The sequence below is a fragment of the Toxotes jaculatrix genome, chromosome 22 (genome assembly GCF_017976425.1).
Source record: "Toxotes jaculatrix isolate fToxJac2 chromosome 22, fToxJac2.pri, whole genome shotgun sequence".
Classification (NCBI taxonomy): domain Eukaryota; kingdom Metazoa; phylum Chordata; class Actinopteri; family Toxotidae; genus Toxotes; species Toxotes jaculatrix.
In genome coordinates this window covers 9,319,721-9,344,514 of record NC_054415.1, presented here as the reverse complement: position 1 = coordinate 9,344,514, position 24,794 = coordinate 9,319,721, and the positions used below count along the sequence as shown (strand labels likewise).

Sequence of the window (24,794 nt, the reverse complement as noted above, 5' to 3'; positions counted from 1 at the left end):
AAAATGACTTCCTCACTAGGCTACAATTCTGTTTTTCACATGAGAGTGGATCATATGAACTGGCACGGTGGATTTAGTCTCAGATTAAGTGTGTGATTCACTTAGAAACATCATCAGCCTTTTAGTCATGTGGTGCAGGTGCTGTTTTCTCTCAGATAAGGAACTTCATATCTTGCCAGCTTGACCAAAAGTAAACTGGTGGACAGTTAAGAAACAAACTGTATATATATATATAGAGAGAGAGAGAGAGAATGACACTTGGAGCAAAGGGGCACCTGACAATTATTGTGGATTGTCTCCATCTAGTGGCATTAGTGAAAATTAAGTATGCTGAAAACTAAAAGTAAACAAACAAAAAGGAAAAGTACATTTGATTCCGAAAGTTTTATTCATGGCACAAAACACTAATACTGTTTACATGCTTTTACATTTAGATTTGTTCACATTTGGCAGTGGCCCCCTTTTTCATTAGAAGTTTTATCAACTGCACATTCTGCTTATTCTCTATGTATAACCACAGTCTTCTGCTCAGAACTTCAACAACAAACTAAAATGCTACAGATACTGTATCACAATCACTGTAGGGCCAATGAAGTTACAAAACGGTGTTGGTGGGTTACAAAAAGCTGCCTGTTTTCCACACAAGTATACACAAATACAACAGGAACAATGTACCTCGACTTCTACGGGTCACACTTCATGATCTCTCTGAGGCAGATGGTAGCATAGCAGGAGGAGTCCAGGTCGAAGTTTAAGGTGAGAGTGAGCAAGTCCTGCTTGCTTTCTCCTGACACCTCTCCTCCTCCTGCCCCTTCATCCTTGCAGGCTGTTCTCTGGAGCTGGTAGCTGAGGTTGCGTGGCAGTGCCAGCAGGGGGCGGTAGCAGCCAGGCAGATTGAGTTTGAGGCTGCTGACTCTGAAGCGACAGTTGTCCAGTCCATCTCTGGCCAGTCTCTCCTGGTACCAGGCCCCCATGGCGTTTTCTGGATACTTCACCGTGTTTCCTGGCATGGGCAGTAACACCTGACAGCATAATAAAAACATTAGTAAGGATAAAAGTTTAAACAGTTGTATTTAAAATAGAAATGTTTCCCTTAACTACATACGTGTCCTAGCGTGTAGAGCCCTTCTTTCTCCTCTTGCTCTGTCACCACATGGATCTGGAAAAACAAAGAGGGAGTGTCCCAATGTTCAGAGAGTGTCCAAAAAAAAAACAATGTGCATGCTTGAATAACCTTGTTTACTTCTGATATGTCCTTGAGCTGAATCACTGAATGACAGTTTATGCATTTCAACACAAGTTTTATGATATTAAGTGTTAAACCACAGAGCGAAAGTTTGTATCAACAGCGTGTTATACAAGAACACTCAAAGTAACATTTAACTACTAACGTCAGAGTGAAAAAATAGAATCACTACCTCGTGGTTTTAGGCTTCTGCCAGCCAGTCAAGTTGCAGTTCACATCCATGTCAGACTCATATATGTAGTGAAGACTTTGAAGGAATTTTATAAAAGGTATACATATATAAGGTATATATATATATGTGTACTTTGTCAAAACCAGCATATGAATTCTTGTGTTACAGTCAAAAACATGCTTTTAACCATCAAAATCCAATCATTTCCTCCTTGAGTCCAAGTTTGTGTCAAATTTGAAGAAACTCACTCAAGGCCTTCCTGAGATAACAACCACACTGATAAAACTTCCTACTTGTGGAAAATACCTGAAAAACACACTAACTGCTTGGAATAAAAGAAAAGAGAACCAACATGAGGAAATGCAAAAACATATGTATAATCTTTTCTATTCTTCTCTACTTTGAGCTTTTCTGTACAATCCTAAAAACAAATCCTCATGTAGTTCTCTATGTATTTACAATTCCATGCAATTCCATGACTGCTGTATATACCACACTGAATATTAGTTGTTATACAGATGAAATACAATTAAATCAAATTAGTTTTTTTCTAATGTATAAATTATGAAATGGGTATTACAGATGCCCATGGGCTTCCTAGAGTATGTAAACACAGGACATTACTTTTGTACATCCTGATGCAAATCTCCTTTTGCATTCTCGATCCTCTCTTACCTGTGCAGAGCTGCTTTCTCCACTGTCCTCCAGTTTGTTTTGCCCTTCCTGCATCCACACCAGGTCTCCTCGCCTGGCACTGTGGCCCAGAGTAGCCAGCCTGTGAGCAACCGCCTCGTTCCACACCCTGACAACCACAAACAGACCGATCAGTGAAATTAATATAATATATAAGTTAAACCTTGGAACTGCCAAACCAGTTACTGCAAATCAGTTATTTTTCCTGCAGCTGACCTGCTACAATAGGCGTGTGGGTAGAAGACTCTCATGCTGTGGGGCAGGCTGAGCCAGGCTTGGGCACAACCATTCGGACCTGTACCGTAGCGGTTCAGGGCCCGCAGCATCAGTCGCTCCCTGGCCTTGGACAATGGCATCAAAGCCAAAGACTCCTTAGCGTTATCTGATGTGGAGAAGCAGGAAATACAAAAAGTGAAACCTGTCATTAATTTGCTACTTTAGCAACACAACACAAATATGTTGGGGTTTTTTTTTAACGGAATCTGATGAATTTCAGCATATTCTTTAAAATGAATACAGGAACTGGGGTATTACTGTCATATTAACAGATGCTCATAGTTCCTACCAACTCACTATAAAAAGAAAAAGTTCTTTAACTTTCATATCATCTTTGGTCATTCTGGGGAAAAACAAAACCAAAAAAGTCAGCAAGTTTTTAACCCAGTTCTCACCAGTCTGGAGGAAGTGTCTCTTTGCCTGGCTCTGAGGATCATCACCTTCCTCTGGAGTGAAGAAGAGGCGCACGGCACTCACCTGACACACACAAGAACACACAGCGTGTCAGCAGCACGGGAACATGCAGTCTGAAAGGATACGATCATTTAATATCCAGCCCTGTATATGTAACACTCACCATGTCTTCTTTAAGTAAAGCCAGTCCCACTCTGTCAGACTGAACACTCTGTCCACTCCCAAACCTTTGTGGTCCATAGTAGTTGACAAAACCTGTGGCCTGTAACAACAATGAAGGTGAACGTGGCAGTATCTATACTGATACTGTTGATACTGTGGCCAGTTTAAATTGAGCAGCAGGAGTGAGACAAAAACAATAGTTCTGCACTGATATGTGTTTTACATTGAGACGATATTTATCCATTTTTTCAGGACAAGAGCAACAACATGCATGTGGTAACATGCCGTGTCGTAAGCATACACTGTGCTGAAAAATACAACAAAGAACAAAACTGAATAATACCTTGATATTCTCCACTGCTTCCTTTACAAGCGCTACCAGACGAGTGTTCCTGTCTGCACCAGAGGAGTGTGCGTCATTGGCCCCGTGTGGTCTCAGGTCGCGAACCACCAGGTCAAAGTGGTTCCCCTGCAGTTGTCCAAGCCTGAGAGGCTCATGGACAGAGCGGACGTGAGACAGACGCATCCCTCTCTTCTCAAACTCTGCTGTCTTCTCTTTAAGCCTGACAATACATGACATCAAATAAAAACGTTCAGATTTCTGGCATTAATTCCGATGCTTTAAAGAGGGAATACAAACAACACAAACACAACCAAATCCATGAAAGAAACGCAAAACTACCGTTGAGGTGAGACCTTCTTGACTACCATGGACTGGTAGGTGATGGCTCTCTTATCCTTGATCCCAGCGTAGGTGAAATCTGACGGCAGGACCCCAAGAGTCGCTGCCATGTAGCTGATGGCCTCCAGAGTCTCCAGGTTCTCCTTACGAAGGGTGAACGCTGAAACAGAGGGCACACACGCTTTTCTTGTGTTCTTTAAAAATATTTCAAGATATCAAGTGGTGTGTGACTTTGATGACGCATGTGTCAACTTGTGGGAGTCTTGAGAGAGGAAGTTTGTCCTACACCTTACCAGTGTAAACGTCTTCTTCCTTACGTTCCTCTGCGCTTCTCTTCTTCGGCCTCCCTCGCTCTCTCAACCTCACAGAGATCGCTGTTCTCCCCTGATCGCTGAAGCTTTTCGTCTCTACTAGTTTCCCAAACCTGCGGCTCAGGAAGTGGTGAACCGCCGCCCTGTGCTCCTTACTGTCATCAGGTCCAAATGTATAAGATGAGCCCCGCACTTTGGCATCTATGAACCTGAAGAAGTCCTCTGCTTCGTCCTCTGTGACCAGCTGGGAGAGCTCTCTGTAGTCTGGGTCCTCCCTCACCCTGATCTCAGGCTGGATGGTCACAGTCATGAGGAAAGGGAAGCGGTGTCTGACGGCCCGGTGGACGTTAGCTCTGTGGTGTTTGTCAGCGAAGGATCCCAAAGATAACTCCTGCTTTGTTGGCTTTTCATCTTTGAGAGTCAACACAAACTGCTCAAGCTCATCACTGACTGACTGACCTAAAATCACACCTAAATCAAAACTGCCTGGACTGGGCAGGGCAACATCTACCCCCCAGTAAGCTGAGGCATCTGTGTCAGGTGAGACAGAGGAGTGATTATTCTGCTTACATCGTGCAGAAGTCTCATTGTTTTTATCTGAGGAGGCACAGCCTGAGGTCTGTGGTGCTGCCGCTTTATTAACCAGCTGTCCATTAACGTCTATCTCAGTTACCACAAAGTCTTTGATAAAGTTTTTGATGCTTCCCCGAAAGCCTTCATGGCTGGATATGAAGCATGCAGGGACGTTCACAGCATCACAGTCCTGCTTCATGGCCACTTCATACAAACCCTGCAGGGCTTCCACTTGAAGCAGAAAGGGGACACAAATAAGATGTTGGGGGAAAAAAAACAAAGCAAATTTATCTATACAGCACAATTCATACACTTGAGGCCAATAGAGAGTGTAAACATAAGTACAAAATAAGAGACAATCATGGAGGGGATAAATTTAAGGCAATAAACACAACCATAGACGGCAGCAGAACATAACAAGGTTTTAAGCCTGCTCTTGAAGGTAGTCAGAGTTTAGACACACCTTAAAAAATAATGTCAGCATTCTTTTAAAGACGATATGTGCTTTATTTCTGCTTAAACATACAAAACAGTCCGTCTATTTACAGTAATATCCGTATCCTACACATTAGTCCTAACACGACTTTGATGACAAAGAGCTGTACCTGCTCTAACAAAGAAAGTAAAGCACACTGCTGTCTTTCACTGGGAATATAAGTGTGTTATTAAGGAATAATAACACATGTTAATTTACTCAACGAACCTGCATGTGGTATGTAAACCAGAAGCTTTTGACGTAAACACAACCACGCCGAAACAATTCAGGCTACTTCCGCACCATGTGACCATCATGTGACTTTTCTTAAAGGGGCCTATGGCTCGTTTGTGCAGCCCCTTGCCAGTTGTAGTAAACAACACCCCTTCTGTTACACTCACAGCTGTGCCCCGCAAAACAACAACACTGCAAGTAGGGACCAGGCTTCTGTTTGAAGTGACTGTCAATATTTCTGCGTGGAAAGGCAGTGAAACGACAACAAAGACTTACAAAACGCCCGCAAAGGGACACATAAGGAGAAGCAGCCTCAATGAGACGCAAAATGACCTAATGACCTTAAAGAAACACAAAGCAACCAGGAAAAAAAACACACAAACAAACAAACAAACCCTAAACAACCACAAGGAAACTCAAAAGAATAAACAATGAGACAAGAAAGGGTCACAGAGACGCAGCCACATCATTATTAATTGTTTTGACTTTTTTTTTAGTCGGGGTGTCTTTCTCCCTGGAGCAACAGCCACAAAGAATTGCAAAACTGTTGGGGAGGTTTTACATATCTGTGCCCAGGGGCCCCATTGTCTCCATAATCTGTCCATGCCTAAATTACTCTGAGATGAGGGGGCACGAAAAAGTGACATATATGTTAAACATGAGCAGTAGCAATAATAATCCTTAACAGTACTGTAATTGATAATGAAATTGAACTATTCCGTAGCCTATACTGTAGCCTACATTATTATTATTACTGGCTTTATTCAAAGAAGGCTCTAACCATAAAACATATCAACAACAAACAAAAGCCACTTCTTTATACCTTTGTTGCTTTTAAAAGTGATGATATTGCAGTTATTATGAAGGCTCGGTGTGTGTCATGATAAATTAGTAATGGAGAAATGCGATGGGTGGGGTGGTGGGGGTTGGTCAGTGAGCGGGGGCGTGCTTTACTGGCAGTGGGTTGTACACTAAATTTTATTGTGATTGTGGTGTAGTCTTTTCACAGTCTTCACAATCTTTAACACGTTTGTTACAAAGTCACACAAAAAGCAAAGCACATCCGCATTTCCTGGCCTTTGGTCTGACAAACTTTTCCCCCTAAAAAGGAATGAAAAGGACCATTCAATGTTAAAAAAAGAAACAAAGACTGATCTCTTGTCTGGGAGTTTTGAGCAACGGCTGAGGAATTTACTTTCTCAAAGATAAAAACTTCATATTAGACTGTGCTATTGCTCGGCTCTTGGGACTTCCTAAAAAGACCATAGGCCATCTGTAATGTAAAACAAAAAAAAAGGGAACAACAGCCAGAGTCTTGACTGGAACAAAAGAGAATCAGAGCACATTTCTCCAGAGAGATAGTCCCTTTCCTTGCTGTTGTTTGAAATCTAAGCTTCATTTCAAGCTTGTAGATCCAAGTTAGTTACGTAACATCCTGCAAACCTGCAAACTGTCTCCAGACTGCACAATGATTATATTTATTGTAATGTGTTTCTAATACCGGTGCTGTTGCTTTTGGCTCCCCTGAGCTGAAAGAATCTTGCCAGCAGTGGGGGAGGAAATACATCTGGTGAAAATTTTACAAACAAGTTTAAAGCAGAGAATGTCTGCTTCATACTCACACACGCACGCACACACACACACACACACACACACACACACACACACACACACACACACACACACACACACACACACACACACACACACACACACAATGTTTTTGTTGGTATTTCCTGACATGCCATGCTTCACTGATGGTGATGTAAGTACAGATTCATTTGACTGTTGAATAATTCCTCACAATGATTCAGAGTGAACACACAGCTGGAGTATCAGCAGGGCTAATGTGCCACACAGGAACCAAAGTATTCAAAAACAGTGGGAGCTGCTAACAAAACAAAATGCTTAGCAACTGGAAAAAGGAGGAGAGAGCTAGCCGGGCCTCTCCTTAAAGCTCATAATATCCACCTACCAGTGCTTTTAAAGCTCACGAAGTACATCTTGTTTGTTTAATCCATAAAAAAAAAACTGGCAGACGAAAGTGACAGCCTGAGTTCTGGATCATTCCAGTCCACTTCAACCCCTCATTTTTTCTGCATGTTCTTGTTAAATGGGTAATGTGTAAGAATTAGCAAACTGTCAAATTCATATTTGAAACAAAACAAGAAAGTTGGACTGTGCATCCCTATTGTATGAAACAAGGAAATCCCCCCCTCCCCGCCCCCCGCTGCCATAGTTGAACTGGCCATCAAGCATTCAAGGACAAATCCATAAAGTTTTTACTGGCTCTCTCTGTATACCTGTCATTCAGGATGTGCATGAGAGCGTGCTGTGTGCATGTTCCAGGTCTGGGCTCAATGGCCAAGTACAACAAAATTTCAACCCTCATCCTCACGTTGAGCTGACATTAGCCTGAATAAATCTAACCTCAGCACTACCAAACTTGCACGGACTGGGGAATAATGTAGTGGTTGCGGGAGAAGAGGATGAGCCACGAGAGTTGTTGCTTCGGCTGAATCAAATTGAGCAACATTCATCTCGAGAGAAAAGATGTGGTCAGAGCATCTCCCCCGTAAAGTAAATGGCTTTTGGCCCTTTCGTGTCATTCCACCCACAAACATCATCTGCGCCACAGAATTCCACATAGCATTGATGTTATACAGATGTGTGAGTCTGTTCCAGTGTACACGTGTGTGCCAAAGATTTTGTGGATGTGCGCTGATGGAGTTAACTAAAGCAATTAAAGGCATAGGGCACCCAGAAAGCTGTGTGTACAGTAAATTTGTGTTATAAATGTCTGCATGCTCTCCGGATGTATTTATGTTCTGTCAGGAAATGGTCCACTCTGCATCCATCTGTTTTAATAATTGAAACTGTATCAGGACATAACAATGTGAAAACAACATGTGCAGCCAGAGAGATGGGTTGATAGATAGATAGACAGATAGATAGACGGTGAGTGTTGTATATGTGTGTAGGACTCTGATGAAAGGTCATGCGATACAGCCTCTAACTAGATCTTTTATTTACCCAAGACAACAGCAGACAAAAAGCACTTTATGCAGGACTGAGCTGGAGGAAAGTTCTGTCATAGAAACATATTTGAGTTTGAGAGCTGTTTTCTTCGTGATTGGTTTCCATGGCAGTCTCTTCCTTCCTCTGGTCTTTCAGGCTTGGTTACCTACACTGTCAATCTCTTTATTAACTCTCTTCTCTGCCCTCCAGCCCGACACATACTATGAAGTCAGCACAAGAAACTAAGAAAGTGCGTCCAAATTGATCTTTTCTGGTTAATCTAAGAAAAAAAAAAACACTTGTGGGTCTGAGGTTTGCACATTCGTTCAGAGACAGATTGACTGGTCACATGGGTCCACTTTATCTGTCCCTTCTTGCATCTAGATATATGAGGAATGTGTCTGCTATGGATTCCTCAATAGCATGTCTTCTTCTCTGTCTGCGGTCTCCACAACTCATTCATCTCACTTTAATTGTATAAAGGTTTCAGGTGTGAGCACACTGAGAAGCTGATTTCAGGCTCCAGCCATTTTGTGTACATCTGTGCAAATGTGTCCCAAATGAAGTTAATTTCCCACACACAAGTTAATTTCGCACACTTCTCCGACTACACACACACACATTAACTCTCTGCCCAAAAAAAGGGGAGGGCCTTTCGCCAGCACAACGTGGGGCATCCTCCCTCTCTACATCTGTTCATAAATATCTATATAAAGACGTGAAGTTTCTCCAGGGCTCTCTCTCTCACTCTCTCTGCAGCACATGGACTTCTTCCATAGCAAAGCTGTAAAACTTTATTGAATCTACTCACCGCGAATTCAAGAGAATTCAACAAAATGGGGAAGGTGAACGTTTGTTTGAAACGGAGTTACATCACCGTGGCCACTTTGATCGGGGTAAGTGTTTTTCTTTGCCACGCTGAGAAAAAACATCATTGTAAAATTGAATAATAATGATAATGCTGATAATAATAATAATAAGCACCTGTCCGTAATTGCAGATGTCAAGACCATTCCCTTTATTATCAGATGCTAAAATCTGATATGTCACTCGAATTGTTCAATTCAGTTTCTTTCTGTGCAACTTTTTTTCTCCTTCCTACCTGTTGGCACTGCGGCCAAAGCTTTTTGGAAACGAAACTGGAGCTTGTTTTAAGAAAGTTTAACCGTTTTAAGTTGAAAAATCTGTTTGAGTAAACACTGGTTGGAGACGGTGGAAGTAAACCCCGTGTTGAGAGTAGGAAAATAATAATATATATATATATAATAAAGTAAAAGCTGTTGATGATGTTTTCACAGTATTACCCAAAAGCTTAGAAATTACGGTTATTTCCATTACTGATAAATCTAATGATTATTTTCAGTAATTCCTTGTTTTGTTTATTAAAGGTCAGTGAATAGTAAAAATAAATAAATAAGTAAATAAATCCCTTTGAGTTTCCCTAAAGAGCAAGCTGATGCCATCAAGTTGCTTCTTGTGTCTGATTAACAGAGAAAAAACTTAGAGGTACTTAGAGGTTAGATTTATTGATTATCAGAGTAGTGGCTGATGAATTTCTGTTTTGTTGTATTTGTATTCTTGGATTATCTGTTAACTCTGGCTTAGAAGGTAAAAACTCAACTAGAACAATAAAAGTGAAAGATCTGAATGTGTAGATCAAAGCCCACAGTGAAGTTTTTCATCTACTTTTTCTTCCTTTTCTTCTTCCTTATAATTTTTACACGGAGTGGATGGGAACTGGATTACACAACATGTGGTCTTGCTTGTTTGTGTGCTCTTCCAAGTATCTTTCATCTGTCACTGTTGTTCTGCGGGGCTGACGGTTGCCTCCCTGTTGTTTTGTTTTCATGTTGTGAATCCTGAATCCAGTTCTGTACATGCTGTGTGAGCAACATGCTCTTCTTCATGATTTGGCCCAGAGCTCTTTGGGCAGGTCTGTAACAGCTGAACAGAATAAATTGAATACGCAGTCTCCACAAAGGGACACGTTAGCTGGGTTACCAGTGCTACGTGGAAATGAATGAACTCATTTCTCAGTTTACTTATTTATTTCAATTTATCAACGATTACTCGATTAATCAGTCAGCTGACAGAAAACTGTTCATCAACAATGATGAGGAAAAATTCCAAACAAATACAAAGATCTGCTTTGACTGTGATGAGCATTTTTTGCAATTTTCATATGTTTTGAATGACAATAATGCCGTGTGTCACTGCTGTTTCAGATCATCAGTGCCCTTTTATTGGCAATCACTCTGTTTGGTCATGGAGTCTTTCACGAACAAGAAGAGGTAAAACCTTTCTATCTAGAAATCTATCTGTCTAAATCTCAAAGTCCAGTTGAAAGCCTGCTAGCTGCAACTAGTCAGCATTTGTGCTGTAAAAGTACTGGAAAAATACTGCTCTCTGTGCTGTAAAAGTGTTTTTTCTGCTGCTGTAACAGTGCAATTTCCCCATTGTGGGACTATTAAAGGTTTTATCTATCTATCTATCTATCTATCTATCTAAATGTTTGTCTCAACTGACCTGGACTTTTCTAGTGGTTCAGGTGTAGTCTTGGGAAAAAACTGCCAACACTGAATCACTGGAAACCATATGATTTACAGGCAGGAATTGGAACATGTCAGTGGGCATTGAACTGGGATTTTTTTTCAGTGGTCACCAAGCTGGTTCTCTGTTTGTTTTCTCCACAGATGCTCACAGGCATAATTGTCATGTATGTTATTGCCATTGTAACTCTACTCTTGGCCATCATTGGTGTGTTTGGTGCCTGCAAAAAGAAGAAGTGGGCTTTAATATCGGTGGGTAAAGAAATAAAACAAAAATTAGTTATCATTATTAGTAGTAGTAGTTGTCAACAGCTATAAGCATTTCCCATTACCTGTTCCCAGAATCTGATTTCTCATGCCTGTATATGTCTGTGTGTCTCAGTTTGCGGTTGGAATGATCCTGCTCAGTCTGTTCATGTTTCTATGTGAAGGTCGTGGACTGGCTATGAAACCTCAGGTACACAGTACAATTTTCTACCCACAAGGTGTTAAAGCGACAAACCTTACAGGCTAGTAAGTTGCATCAAAGCTGCCTTTCTGATTAAACTAATACAGAAACATTAACAGGAAAAGGCTTACTTCACACAGAGGTAAACAAAAGCAGGCTTTTCATTTCTAGCTGACAACATGGACTTTGTCAGCGAAAATGGCAACTTTTGCTGGCTGGTTTGATCAGCCACAGCAAGCTAGTGTAAGCAAATGTTAACATTACACAATTTGTGGACAGGTTGAAAACTCGAGCTGAGTTTTTTATGTTTCAAACTGGTTCATTTTGAAATAAAAAAAATACTGTAAAAGGGTCTAGAATGTGCAAATGGTGGCTAAATACATGATGCTTAAAGGATCAGTGTGTAGGACTTAGAGGGCTTTATTGGCAGAATACAATTACATTCTCATTTGTGTTGTAATCTGCAACCTCATCACTAGATGCCACTAAATCCTACGCTCTGGTTCTTGAATAACATGACACTAAAGCTCCATTTCCTGGTCATAAAGTGAGCATCTTCACCTAATGATCCATAGAACATGAAAATAAAGAAACAGCAGTGTCTGCTGTCTAACATAATGGATAGATTATTAGAATCAGAATCATGTTTATTGCAATGTAAGTGAAAGGGTTTCACATTACTAGGGATTTTTATAGGTTACTAGTGTCAGTAATTTTAATTTTAGTGAGAGGAGCAAATGTTGACAGCTTAAGTTCCTATAAAACCATAGACTAAATACATTTTGTGAGCACATTTATTGTTTTGTTTTTTTTTACTTAAAAATTACTAGGAAATCGTGCCTAATAATTTTAATATTACTTTGTTTTGTTGTGCAGATGGCTGAACAGCTGAAGCAGCAATACTTGCATATGGGACCGCTGAATAATACTAGTGAGGAATTTATTGACCGACTCGAAGAAGCACAGATGGAAGTAGGTAACAGTGGGCCTCATGCAACTAACTAGCAGTCACCATTAGGTTGAATGAGGGTGGAGTGGCGGAGTGGTTTCAAAACATCCGCCTATTTTCACAGGTAGTCTATCCCTCCTGCTGCTTAAAGTAATAGATTAATCCTGGGAGGCTACTGATGTAGTGCTTCTCTTCTCCTGAAAGTAACATCGGCAATTGTCCAACCAGTGAGAATTCAGTTGTAACAGTCGACCCGCTGACCGGGAGACTACAGCCCTAAAGTCTAGGGTGTTGTAGTAATCTTATCTACCAATAATAAAGGCACACACATGGGTCTCTTAGGGCCCTATTTTCCTAAAAGTGGATGCAAACACAAGTACAGCCTCCTGGCACAATCGCACAAGGATGTGACGAACAAACTTCTCAGTAGCACATTACTAGACTAGAGATTACTCTTAGGAGGAACCAGGAGGTGGAGTCAGGATTTGTTTTGCAGTTACAAGGTCTCTTTGTGTATTTATATTTTTCCTCTTTCTTAGTTTCAGTGTTGTGGACTGGATCGGGGCTATGTGGACTGGGCCAATGACATCCCATCATCTTGCATGTGCACCACGGAGTCCACTAATCCATGCGTGAGAGTGAAAGCTAGTCAATTTGTGTACTAAGCTTGCATAGCTAAAGACTCTCAATGTCACTGTAAGATCACCTGTGAGCAGATATTCAGCTAATGATTCATGTCTGTGTACTCTAGGTGGCAGTTAAAGACGGCACACACTTTGAGCGCATCATGGTTTATAATGAGGTAATAAGAATTTCATAATTATAATGTTTATTCATGCATTTACAGGTTGACATGTAAACTGTTAATTGTTGTGAAAACTGCTTTGCAAGTGTAATTGAGAAAAACTTAGCATGTATTCAGTGAAGATGCTGTATGAAAAGTTAGATTGATGGATCCACTTTTCTCTTTCAGTCATGCCTTCCATACTTGATCGAGGAAAACATAAGTGCTATAGATATTATGTTGGGCACGATGCTTGGAATCACATTGCTCTGGGTATGTACTGCCAGTCTGTATGTTTCTATCATGATTGAAACATACAAACTAACTTCACAATCACTTATTTGTTTATTAACCAGTGCTTTTCCAGCTCTCTCCACTTGGAGGAGCTGAGCTTAACTTAATTTCTCCTACAGCCTTAATATTACTGATGGCCGTGTAGTTGAATGGAATTCAGCCATGATCTATTTCTTGTCTTTTCTGCCCCCCTCAGTCTCTTTCTAAAATTGCAGCTCTATTCAAAACAGTGTATTAGCATAGTAAGAACTGGAAGTAAAGAACCATCTCTGTTTCACTGTCCTTTAGGTTGTGTCAGTAGTGTTGTGTATTCTCATCCTGTGTCAGCTGAATCAAAAGGAAGATACCCCTGCTGTGGTCTACAGCCCAGAAGCAAAAGCAGGCAACTACACTACTCTTACAGAGCCAGCAGAGTTCACCTGATTTCTTAGTTTTTCTTTTTGGCTGCTCTTTACACTGGTAAAGGTCATCATGTCAGCATAATTAGCTAAGTTAAGAAAAGCATTGCTAACAATGGAATTGGTACATGGTTACATGGTGTATTTACGATGTTTGATTGTATGAGAAGCTGCCCCCAAGATGTTTTTTGTCTCTTTAAACCTTGAATCCTTTATTCACTTTTATCATCCCTAAAGATATTTGTTTGTTTGTGTGTGTGTTACAATGCCAAAATTGTAAAATATAAAAATAAGAGTAAAAAAAATTCAGATGAGATGGTTAAAGAAAAAGTGGGTTTAAGGAAAAAAAGCACTGATGAAGCTATAACAGCAGAAACATGGATGTATTAAAGCTTTAACTAGATTTTTCTGTATCGTACTGTGCCAAATTGTATGTAAACTTTATTGTTTTTACAGTTTTTTAACTTTCTGGTGACATTTTAATTAAAGAAGTGACTGGAATACTTGGGTAGATGTATGTTCAATCCCTATTTATATTTTTATGTTGAAATTCATGTATCAGTATATATGTGAGTAACCCAACTGGCACCATATAACACAAACAATAAAAACAACCATGTTTATATTGATTCTTGAGACATTTCACTCAAAACCGCAACTCATGGTGGAGCTAGATTTTATGAATTATAGATACACCAGAACAAAATGATTTGATTTGATTTGATTTGATTTTATTTTATTTTATTTATATATGGGAGAAACTGGAGCACCCAGAGAAAACCCATAATGATGCCACAATATCACAGAAAGAAGTAAAGAAGCTACATTGCAGCTCTAAACTCCCCTCTGATCAACTGGTGCCACCACCATCACCCTCTTTCTTCTTTCCCTTGGCTTTGTACTTATCGGCCTTTTTGTTTTTTTTATATGGGAGAAACTGGAGCACCCAGAGAAAACCCATAATGATGCCACAATATCACAGAAAGAAGTAAAGAAGCTACAATGCAGCTCTAAACTCCCCTCTGATCAACTGGTGCCACCACCATCACCCTCTTTCTTCTTTCCCTTGGCTTTGTACTTATCGGCCTTTTTGTTTTTTTTATATGGGAGAAACTGGAGCACCCAGAGAAAACCCATAATGATGCCACAATATCACAGAAAGAAGTAAAGAAGCTACAATGCAGCTCTAAACTCCCCTCTGATCAACTCTGTCATCTTCTTTCTTCTTTTTCTTGGCTTTGTATTTATCGATCCTGTTTGTCAGCCTGTCACTCAGTTCGTAAATTCTTCTTCTCAGGACAGACCTTTGCTGACATTCTGCCTCCTGCTCTGATTTCATGGCTTTGGTTCTGTCCTCCAGATCTTCAAACTTTTGAAGCTCTTTGTGGAGGTCCAGAATTTCGTCGCGGAGAACAGAATTTTCCAGCTTAACTCTGTCAATATCAGATTGGATTTGATCATACTCACTTCTTAAAGCATTTTTTTGTGTGAGCTTATTGCTGAGCTGCTCGAATTCCTGTGTGAGGGCAACCTTCTTGTTTTCAATGGCATTCATCTTAACTTTGGTCTTTTCATATTTCTTGTGCCAAGATTTAGAATTTTCATATTGCTTTTTTAGTTCTTGTATTTTGCATTCCAGGTTGTCATTGAAGTCCAAATTGGCCTGTTTTTCGGCTTTTAATTCTGCATATTGGACCTTCATCTTTTCTGCATCTTCAAGCTTGTTGGTCAGTTCTTGAACTTGTTTTTGGAGATGAATGGTGCTTTGATGTAAGGCATAGTTCTCCTCCTGCTTTGCTCTGCATTTCTTTCTCAGGTGATCTTTCTGGGAGCTTTTCTGCTGCAGGTCTATAACTGTAGCCAGTAGTACATCATTTTGCTTCTTCAGGGCTTTCTCTTCTTTTATCACTAACCTGTATTCATCCTCCAATGTTTCACGATCCCGAAATTTCCTGTTGATCGCCACAATTTGGAGTTCTAGAACCTTATTGTTTGCTTTTAACCTTTGGACTTCTTTTTGGGCACACCTCAGTTTTTCCTCCAGGGTTGTTTGAGACTCAAGCTGAGCACGATACTTGTGCACAAGCTTTTCAAGGTATTTGGTTAAATCACTAGCTGCTTTAGCGTTAGCCTTTTGCTCTTCATATTTCTTTTGCAAGTCTTGGCAATTTGCAAGCTTACTCTTGAGCTCATCTATTTCGAGAGTCAAGATGCCATTGCGGTGTTCTATGGCTTCTGTTTCCATGCTTGCCACACAAAACTTGCAGAGAACACTTTGTTGGTCCTTTTCTTTGTTCTCTTGGAGGAGGCACTCCGTCAGCCCCTCAAACTCTTGGGGAATGGATGTTTGACAGTGGAACATTTTGTGGTCACTTCGTCGACGTCTCTATGTCGGGCAGTGTATGCTCTTGAAGCTAAATGCTGTCTTGTCTAACTTAATGCATGAGAAACACTTTTATATTTGATGTTCTCCTAGTGACATCACACTTTTGTCTTTGATGTTGTGGGCATAGATGATGCATGCATGATGTCACTTCCTGCAGCACACAACACACTGATGTCATAGATGACATCACATACTTGCCACCACTGACTGAAAAAAAAAAAAAACACAGAATGAATGACCTATGACCTTCCCCAACAGCTTTTTGGGGGAAGCTTAAACTTATACTAACTATAAGCATTTGGTACACTTCTGGGTAGTTTCATCTTTTAACAATGCATTTAATTTTACAGGTTGACCATGCTAATCTGCAAAGTACAATATTTCCCTCTAAGATATTGTGGAATGGAAATCTAAAGTAGATAAAAAATTAATTAAAATTAAAGCTAAGACATCAAAGGAACAAGAATCATAATGTTTATTTCTGCTATTTACAAAATATTACATAACATCATTCCATAAATTAAAAAAAACAACAACTGTATGACAAATAAAAATACCATACTTTCCAGAACATGTATGTTAGGCATTAACGGTTAAAGTGCACAGGTAGACATTGGATCTGCTGTTTCAGATGAAATTCATTTGACAATACATCAGTCAAGAAGACTGCATGCAGCTCATGCAGCAAGTCTTTTTTTTGGAGTGATGTGGGGTAAAGGCTTCTTCGGTGAGAGTGGCATCAGGTAGGACAGTACAATCTCTGTAAGAATATCGATGACACATTTTCCTACAGGAGCCTCTCACAGCCTGTCTGCAGTGGCCTTGCCAAAATTTCTCAGAACCTTGAAATTAAATTTGGGAGGCAAAAATAATTGAGGATGTCCTGGCATGTCTACTGAATGTGCAACCAAAGAGAATTCCCCTCTCCTCTCACATATCGTTTATTCACTACAGGTGCTTTAAGAAAAACTGAATGAAGTGATGGAAGTTTCAAATATACAATGTGCATAACAAGGCATCAAGACATTCTGGTATCCCAACAAGAGCTTTGACTCATTCTTTTGTCTAACCTGATTATTCACCCAAGAAAATACATTGCTCAATAATAAATAAATCATATTTCAATCAAAGCACTTTGTAAACAGTTTTAGAAAGATGCTACATAAGGGTTATTAATATCATTATTTGTTCAAAGATTATTGGTTGCTCTAGTGCTGAAAATTCAACGAGTGTGCTTAAGACAAGTACAAATATTTCAATATGTATTTTTAAAAGGTTGACAAACACAAATGTGTGCATGTGTTTGAGAATATCAGGTACAGTTTGAGAATGTCAGGTACAGTAGATGTGATTGGATTAATATCTACCTTTACAAAGCCTCACAGTTTGTGTGTCCACTGTGGACAGGATATTATCCAGATAAGACAACACTTACTGTAAATAACAAAATGCCAGAAAAACAGATATTCATTGAGAACAGAACCTTATACATGCCGAAAGGCATGTGAAAATGTGATGAATATTTAAGATTAGATTAGATTTCATTAAACTGCATTGTTTTTACAGCAGTAAGGCAAACAAAAAAAAATTGATCTATGCATGTAGAATACTTATCAACATCAGTCACATGCATTAACACTTACAAAATCATAATTTAACATATGTTGCTATAGCACAAAATAGCCAGGTTATGGTATACAGCTTAATGTGTTTACATGTGCAAATTTAAACAAGGTAATCTTGATAATAATTTGAAATATGTATTAAAACATACTAGGTTACTAGAAGGCACCAGGAACATATCTGTTTGATTGGAGAAGAGCCATGAACTCCTGTTTTCTTTTTATCTGGCCCATCAGCTTGATGCTCATCACAAGTAAAACCATCTGGGAATGGGGAATGGAAGGACAGATTAGATCGAGGTTGATAACTTAACATACCTGGTGACTGTCATCGTAAATTAAGGCACAAGTACACATTTTAAGGTGTTTAAAAAAAAAAAAAAAAACGTACCCAAAACACTCCACTTCCAAACTGTATACCCATCGCCAATGAGAACGCAAGTTTTAGTTCAGAAACATAAATCGGTAGGCAAGGCTGTGGTGGAAAAAGTAGTTACAATGTGAATGAGGCAATAATTGAGAGAAAATCTTAGTAGAATTTACTGGAAGAGTAACCCTCTTTATTATTATTATTATTTTAAAAAATAAAGATTTGTTACCTCTTGATAAACATACTGGTTCTTTGGAGCCCCAAGTGTGGCGCTACCCCGTAGTCGAATCTGGTGAGAAGTACAAAATCCCATTACATGATATGACAAAAATAAGGTTCATTCAATTCTGATGAAAGATGGTGGCAATGTTAATAATATGAGGACAAATTAACATCAAAATAAAAATTCAGTTCCTTTGGCAGCCCGGGTTTTAATTTTTTGGCCTTTGCTCCCATCAGTTATGAAGACATACTAAGACAGTGTGTGACTACAGGAACAGGAATACTGATGAGTCATCTTCACTGTTTATATAAAGGGAGATACTCACGCATTTTCCTGGATACTGACAGTTACAGGAGGCAGGAATGAAAGAGCCCCAGTCTTTGTAGCCTTCAATAAGACCACAGCACTCAAACTGAAGGTGACAGACACACACACACACAGACCCACACGGACCAAGTAAAAAAGCAAATCCCAACAAATAAACCAAAACAAAATACATTGCACAATACACCAACACCCAACCAACAAGCACATAAACATGTCTTCACCCATAAATGAGGTATCATTTTTTAAAAACCTTTAATTTGTACAAGTAATGATTATCCCACAATGGGGTTCGTTTTTAAGATGAGACACACCTGTTTGCCTGGCCACACCCTCAAGGCTTCATATACTGCAGGTGTGGATTCACTCAGGTTTGATCGCCACTTTAGTGTTGAGTGTGATGGCTGTGTGTGTGTGTCTGTGTTGGGGGTTACACGCTTTAGAAAAATCAAACAAATGTGTGTGGAAGTCTGGGTGTTTGTCTTCTTTGAGGAGCCTCCACAGTTTTTTCATTACCCGTTATTCCTCTGTCTTTTCGGGCAGCTTTTGATCTTAGAGCAAGTGTGAGAGCTGGCATCTTTCTGTCTCAGGTGGCCAAGACAAAGCCCCAGAACTTTCCCTAAGTTACCATTAGCACATGGAGGCAAGGACCTGAGGCTTGAGCAGCAATTTGTTTTCACGACTCAAATCTGAACACCCAGACATGATAAACATATTTTTAGATTCACTGTGGCTTACACTTTTTGAGGACATCATTATTTTCAATGTCCATCCAAAACACGTCTATAAATCTGCTCAGAAATCCCACAAAAATACACTCCACAAACTCCAAATCCTCACATTTTTAAGTCTTTGGTATCAAAGTACTCCAATGATAGTTGTCTGTACTTGCATGGGTTCAATGCAAACAGCAACTGCTAAAGGCTAATTTGGCATTTATAATGGTGCTAACTTGCCAAGACTTAATATATAAATAATGGGGCTCAATATGTGGGTCACAGTTAACTCACTGACTTGATGGCAACAACAGTGTACTTCCTGGTAAATCCCCCCCAGAGCATTGTGGGAATTGTAGCCCCAAAACTTTGAGCAGCATGACTATCCCCCAGATCAAAGTAAGAACAAAGAATAACAGAAGTGAGGAGCATTAGACTATCAAAAATAATTTAGTAAAATGTGGGTTGAATGTTTTGCAATGCCCATATATGCACAGTCAAGTAGAAAAAATAAACAGCTGCTGCTTACCTCTTCTTGAATACTATACAGCAGGGTCCTGTTGGCTTTGCTTGTTCCACTGAGTGGCATCATGGCCAGCAACTTGGACTCCTCACGCACTACACGTTTCTGAGGAGGGAGAAATCACCCTGAACACTCTTTGCATATGAGGTCATGCTTTGATTAAACCTGCTTTTTTTTAATGGCTGCAGTGTTAAATATTACACAATGTTAAAATCATATCAGAATTAAACAGAGTATTCAAGTACTGTACCTCATAAACATCTTGGTAGCTTAGTGCTGTTCTAACAATTATTGTTTGACTGGCTGCTGCCATCCCAGTTGCATACTGCACACACGCATAAATCAACAGTAAGTGAAAGAGAAGCATCATTTGCAGAAAGCACTGCTGAACACATATACACACTAGTAGTACACAGGTTTAAAATTAAATAATAATCATAAAATTCTAAGAATTGTAAGACTGTACATGCACACACAAAGGTGAGAAACACAGGGAGCAAGTTTTTACCAGAATCAAACACCATCTCTTTCCTTTACAGGCTCCAAACACGCCGAGCACTGAGAGAAGCAGACAACCGATCTCTATGACATACATTAACACCACAGACACACTGGACACCAGCTGAGGAGAAAAATAACATTAGTGTTAAAGGTGTTGATGTGAAATCTGTTTTTGGCAAATAAAACAATGATTGTTGATGGGGGTAACGAAGAAAAATCAGAAGATTAAAGGATCTGTCTGAGAAGTAAAACTCATCCGAGACATTCACTTACACTTAATATTCACATTATTTCGTTGTCACAGATGTATTGCTAGGACAGCATGGCTACAAAAGAGGTTAAAGGTCAGGGCCAGCTACAAAACGCCTGAAGATAATTCACTGTCCTGCCCAAGGACACTTCAACAGGCAAAGGCTTGTTGACATGAGGGCTTGAACTCAGCTCTTCCAGAGAACAGACAATAAAAAAAAAGGTCCTATTGAAGTATGTTCAGACAATATTGATGGAAGACCAAGTCAGCCCATGCATCGGCCCATGATTCTGCAGCTGGATAACCCAGCAACTCTTTTGCTCCTTTAAAATCTGACAAGACAAGGAGTTATTTCTGCCTCCACTGAATAATATTATCTGCTTTGAAAATTATTTCCAGTCAGAAGAACAAAAGAAGTCCGTCTTACTTTGCCAGTTTGTACGAGGTCTCTGTGCCACGCTATTGTCATTGTCAGCATGAAGAAGCACAGCGCCTTTGGAGAAAGAAATTAGATTAGATGTGAAAGTGTTTTAAAGCTATGCAGACAATGGTGGAAATAAATATAAGTATTTCTAAATTCTTATCCAGTCAGTAAATGTTTTTCAATCAGCCCCTGGAAAAAGGTAAAACCTCTAATGTTTCAGATCTGTGCTGCCCTGTGGTGAACTCGTACGTGTCACCTCTAAGGAGCAGCAGTTCACTTAAGTGCAAATGGAAGGCAGTGGCTCGCCATCCAGGATACCTTTACAGGGCTGCTGTGGTATCCCAACCAAAACGAGGCCTTGTCCTGTATGTGGCTCTAAACTCACAGCCCAGAAACACAAACACTAAATATTAACAATATAAGAATATTACAGATATTCTTTGGGTGGAGAGGTCAGAGTGGGTCGGAACAGGAGGATTATTCTTTGTATATGCAAATTAAAACCAGCCCTATGGCGTCTTTCTGTCGCAGCTACGGGTGATTTTTTTTCCCTCTCATCACTTACTTTGTGTATAACCTTTTAAATATTTTTGGCATAAAATGCGCTGCAGACACTGCAACGCTGGACATCTTTTTTGATGGAGATGACTCGCTGCAGCAGCATCTCTCTGAGAAAGACCTACAGCAGCCTACGGCACGAGTCTTGTTTGGGTTAATAAAAAGACTGATTGATGGTCAAGGTAAAACAACAGCAGCAATTCAAACATTTAATGAGGGAAAAACTGGCCATAAAAAGCGACCACATAGGCCGCTTGGATCAAATTGCATTCAAGAGCAGTGGAATGTACCTACCATATGCACAGCATTTGCAAAAATAAACGGCCTTTTCAGGGTCGTTTTATCCGCCACCACGACCACTGCGCTCCGCTGCATGCTGCCGCTTCTCTGCCAGGCTTTGAAACCACCTTTCACATACAGCAAATGTTACGGCTATTACAGACCTGTGATTTTAACGGTAAGGGCATCTGTGTATCCGCACCATCCGCACAGGACGTCACCGTGATGTACTGGATGAGGGGTCTGTGCCGCCTTCAGGTGCAGTCGGAAATACTGAAATCTGAGGGATTAGTGCACAGGAACCTCAGTTTTCTCATACAACCCATAATAGGAAGCTATTGTTAATGCTGTCTTCCTCATTTTATGCAGCTCAGAAAAACTTTTATAGTTTACATCAAAACATAATACATGTTTACATGATTCGTCTATTGGCAACAATGAATAATTAATTAATACAAGGCTCCTGTGAATGCCAATAAACAATAGGCTGTGCTTGGTGCTATGAATAAAATAACCCACTAATATATTTTAGCCCAGAACAGATTTACAATGTCATTCAACCACAAATGAAGCAGACACTATTTATTGTGTGTGGAAAATGACATCTCCAGGGTCATAGTAAATCAGTGAACATATTTTCATGTGTACAAGTCTTTTTTTTTTTTTTTTTTAACTTTTAACCAAAGGGAAATGTGACATCTGACATTAAATACACCCCTAAAATAGATTAATAAAACAGTTTTATTAAAAAACAAACAATGCACACATTGGTTTGCAGAGTTCCTGTCAAAATGACTGCATTTCCCAAGATCCAACTGTTGTAATGGGGCTGGGCTACATTCCTAGGACAGGTAGGGCGGGTTTCTATTGTTACCACAGGTGCTGTGAGGAGAGAGACACAGGAAGCTGAAAGTCAGTAAGAACAGCAAAGACTGATGAGCGAAGGACACAAAGAGAGAGAAGAGGAGAGAGAAGCCAGTGGGAAAAAAATTGACGTGTGAGAGAGCAGCAGGTGGATTGGACAGCAAAACTGGATTACAGACAAGCATTTTTTTAAATCCTATTTTTAAAGGAAGTTACTTTTTTTGTTCTTTGATAGACAGCTAACCATAACCTTTGCAGGCAGACAAAAAGGATGGGATGTGTATCCATGCTTTCTTTCGCTGCGGGTCAGAAAGTGGGTCAACACCTGAGAAGGAGCTGAAAGGAGCAGCACAACTGAGACAGTTTTGTCCTGCTGAAAGAGGGGAGAGACAGACTGAACTGGCTGGAGACACAAGACATAAAATGACAAATTATCAGGGAATTTTAGATCATATACATTTAGTTTGATAAATACTGGAGGGATACATGGATTGTCAGGTGGTTTCTAATTTGTGAACAGCATCAGTTTTACATCTTGACAGACAAACTTAAACTGGTTTTACAGGCTACATGTGGACTAATTCAAGTAAACTGATCCTACTGCTGGAAATCTAGTCTGGTGACTGAGAAGTGGAGTTCACGTCTTTCCTATGTCCCAGCATTTTAAGTTCTTATTCAACCATAAAGATAACCCAGCCAGTATATCTACAGTATAGGAAGGTTTGTTTCTTCAGTCCACAGAAAGAGACACACACTCCACTGCACCTCCACCATGCAGACCCCAGGACCTGAGCACGATGACTCTTTTGATTTCCTGTTTAAGATCATTTTGATTGGAGACTCTAATGTGGGGAAGACCTGTGTGGTTCAGAATTTCAAGTCAGGGATTTTCACAGAGAGACAGCAAAATACCATCGGGGTGGACTTCACTGTACGAACCGTGGACATCGAGGGGAAGAAAGTGAAGGTTAGTGCTGTGTGTGCAGTGGACACCCCTTCAGGGCATGCAAGTGTAGAGGTGGTCTTAAAAAAAAAAAATCAAGTTTAGAGCATCAACACCCCATCAAAACACCCATATGCAGACATTTCTGTGCAAGCAGCCATAGTGGGGGAGTACATTCAGAATTTCCGTGTCACGTGTAGATATAAATAGCTTTAACAATTCATGGATTATGAAACAACTGTCAAAACTGAGCCGACCAGCATGTGACTAAAGATTAAAGTAAAGGTGTGACATTAGAGATGGATAAAGAAAAACTGCAGTGAGTCAATAGAGCAAATGAGTGGCCTTAAAAAGCATTGAAATCAGTTGCATTAAAAAAAACCTTAGAAGGTATTAAAAAGTCTGAATGATAAAGGCAGTGAGGTTAGTTATAAAACATTTAAGAGGGATGTCAGGACATGTTACACACTTATAACCTAAACCTGTAGCAAGTAACTTTCACTACTGCGAGCTACAACTGCTAGGAAGCTCATTGTCTCGTAATGGGCAGTTGTTAAGTTTGGCAAAAACTAAAATGAACTTTAATGAATTAACCCCTTTTAAGTACACCTACAGGTTTTTCATCATACTTTAAGGCTCTGGCCTATATAACAGTGAAAAAGGTAATAAACTGCATTAGATGTGGTTTTAAAGGGTCTTGATAAGGTCTTAAATCTAACAGAGTGAACCCTGCAGGGCAGCCACATTATGCTCCAGTGATGCCTGCTACACGCCCTGATCCTTATCATGGTTGTTGTACAGTCAGCTGGTTCTGACAGTGACAGGCTACACTGCATGGCTGCAGCCACTGTGGTGGAGGAAAATTACAGTGTCTAAAAGGAGCAAGCACACAGGTCCAGTCACATATAGTTGATTTTTCTGGCTTTAGGAGTAAATGTCACTACAGTGAGGCGTCCTTTACTGACAGTGTCAGTTAGATTCAGTCCAAAACAAGTCAGACCAGCTGCTCACATGAAAAACCTGCCCTTCAGGTTTCTCTACTCCAGCTTTTGTATGGACAAAGATGAACCTGAAATGACTTCTCTGCAGCGTCATTAACTAGAAAAGGAACTAAATTTGGTTTTGGTTCCACA

The 24,794-nt window shown here is 40.0% G+C and overlaps 4 protein-coding genes across 5 annotated transcripts in view; 2 read left to right on the top strand and 2 right to left on the bottom strand.

Annotated features, from left to right (window-relative positions):
• Positions 1–376: 376 nt before the first annotated feature.
• On the bottom strand, positions 377–5,306 carry pus7l (pseudouridine synthase 7 like). Of its 2 annotated transcripts, none has more exons than XM_041029790.1 (10): positions 5,233–5,306; positions 3,939–4,760; positions 3,646–3,805; positions 3,307–3,526; positions 2,965–3,063; positions 2,783–2,864; positions 2,328–2,493; positions 2,094–2,220; positions 1,106–1,159; positions 377–1,022 (listed from the first exon to the last, which is right to left on the bottom strand). In XM_041029790.1, the coding sequence occupies exons 2-10, from the start codon at positions 4,726–4,728 to the stop codon at positions 684–686; spliced, it is 2,037 nt and encodes a 678-aa protein (XP_040885724.1). In that variant the 5' UTR covers positions 4,729–4,760; positions 5,233–5,306; the 3' UTR covers positions 377–683. The 2 variants fall into 2 exon arrangements, with proteins under 2 accessions (XP_040885724.1, XP_040885723.1); XM_041029789.1 differs by lacking the exon at positions 5,233–5,306 and adding an exon at positions 4,993–5,188.
• A 3,663-nt stretch (positions 5,307–8,969) lies between these two features.
• On the top strand, positions 8,970–14,179 carry LOC121175914 (tetraspanin-8-like). The gene is made up of 9 exons (XM_041029792.1): positions 8,970–9,152; positions 10,482–10,547; positions 10,950–11,057; positions 11,188–11,262; positions 12,130–12,225; positions 12,742–12,834; positions 12,954–13,004; positions 13,176–13,259; positions 13,569–14,179. Exons 1-9 carry the CDS (start codon positions 9,093–9,095, stop codon positions 13,701–13,703), a joined length of 768 nt encoding a protein of 255 aa, XP_040885726.1. The 5' UTR covers positions 8,970–9,092; the 3' UTR covers positions 13,704–14,179.
• A 3,666-nt stretch (positions 14,180–17,845) lies between these two features.
• LOC121175915 (tetraspanin-8-like) lies at positions 17,846–21,994 on the bottom strand. Its single transcript, XM_041029793.1, has 9 exons — positions 21,870–21,994; positions 21,021–21,086; positions 20,351–20,464; positions 20,093–20,167; positions 19,849–19,947; positions 18,605–18,691; positions 18,286–18,345; positions 18,078–18,161; positions 17,846–17,950 (listed from the first exon to the last, which is right to left on the bottom strand). The coding sequence occupies exons 1-9, from the start codon at positions 21,948–21,950 to the stop codon at positions 17,846–17,848; spliced, it is 771 nt and encodes a 256-aa protein (XP_040885727.1). The 5' UTR covers positions 21,951–21,994.
• A 773-nt stretch (positions 21,995–22,767) lies between these two features.
• LOC121175916 (ras-related protein Rab-19-like) overlaps positions 22,768–24,794 on the top strand; it is a 6,313-nt gene continuing 4,286 nt past the window's right edge. Inside the window, exon 1 of the mRNA XM_041029794.1 lies at positions 22,768–23,685. Within this exon, the coding sequence (XP_040885728.1) occupies positions 23,491–23,685 (195 nt within the window). The 5' untranslated portion in view covers positions 22,768–23,490. The remainder of the gene's footprint in view (positions 23,686–24,794) is intronic.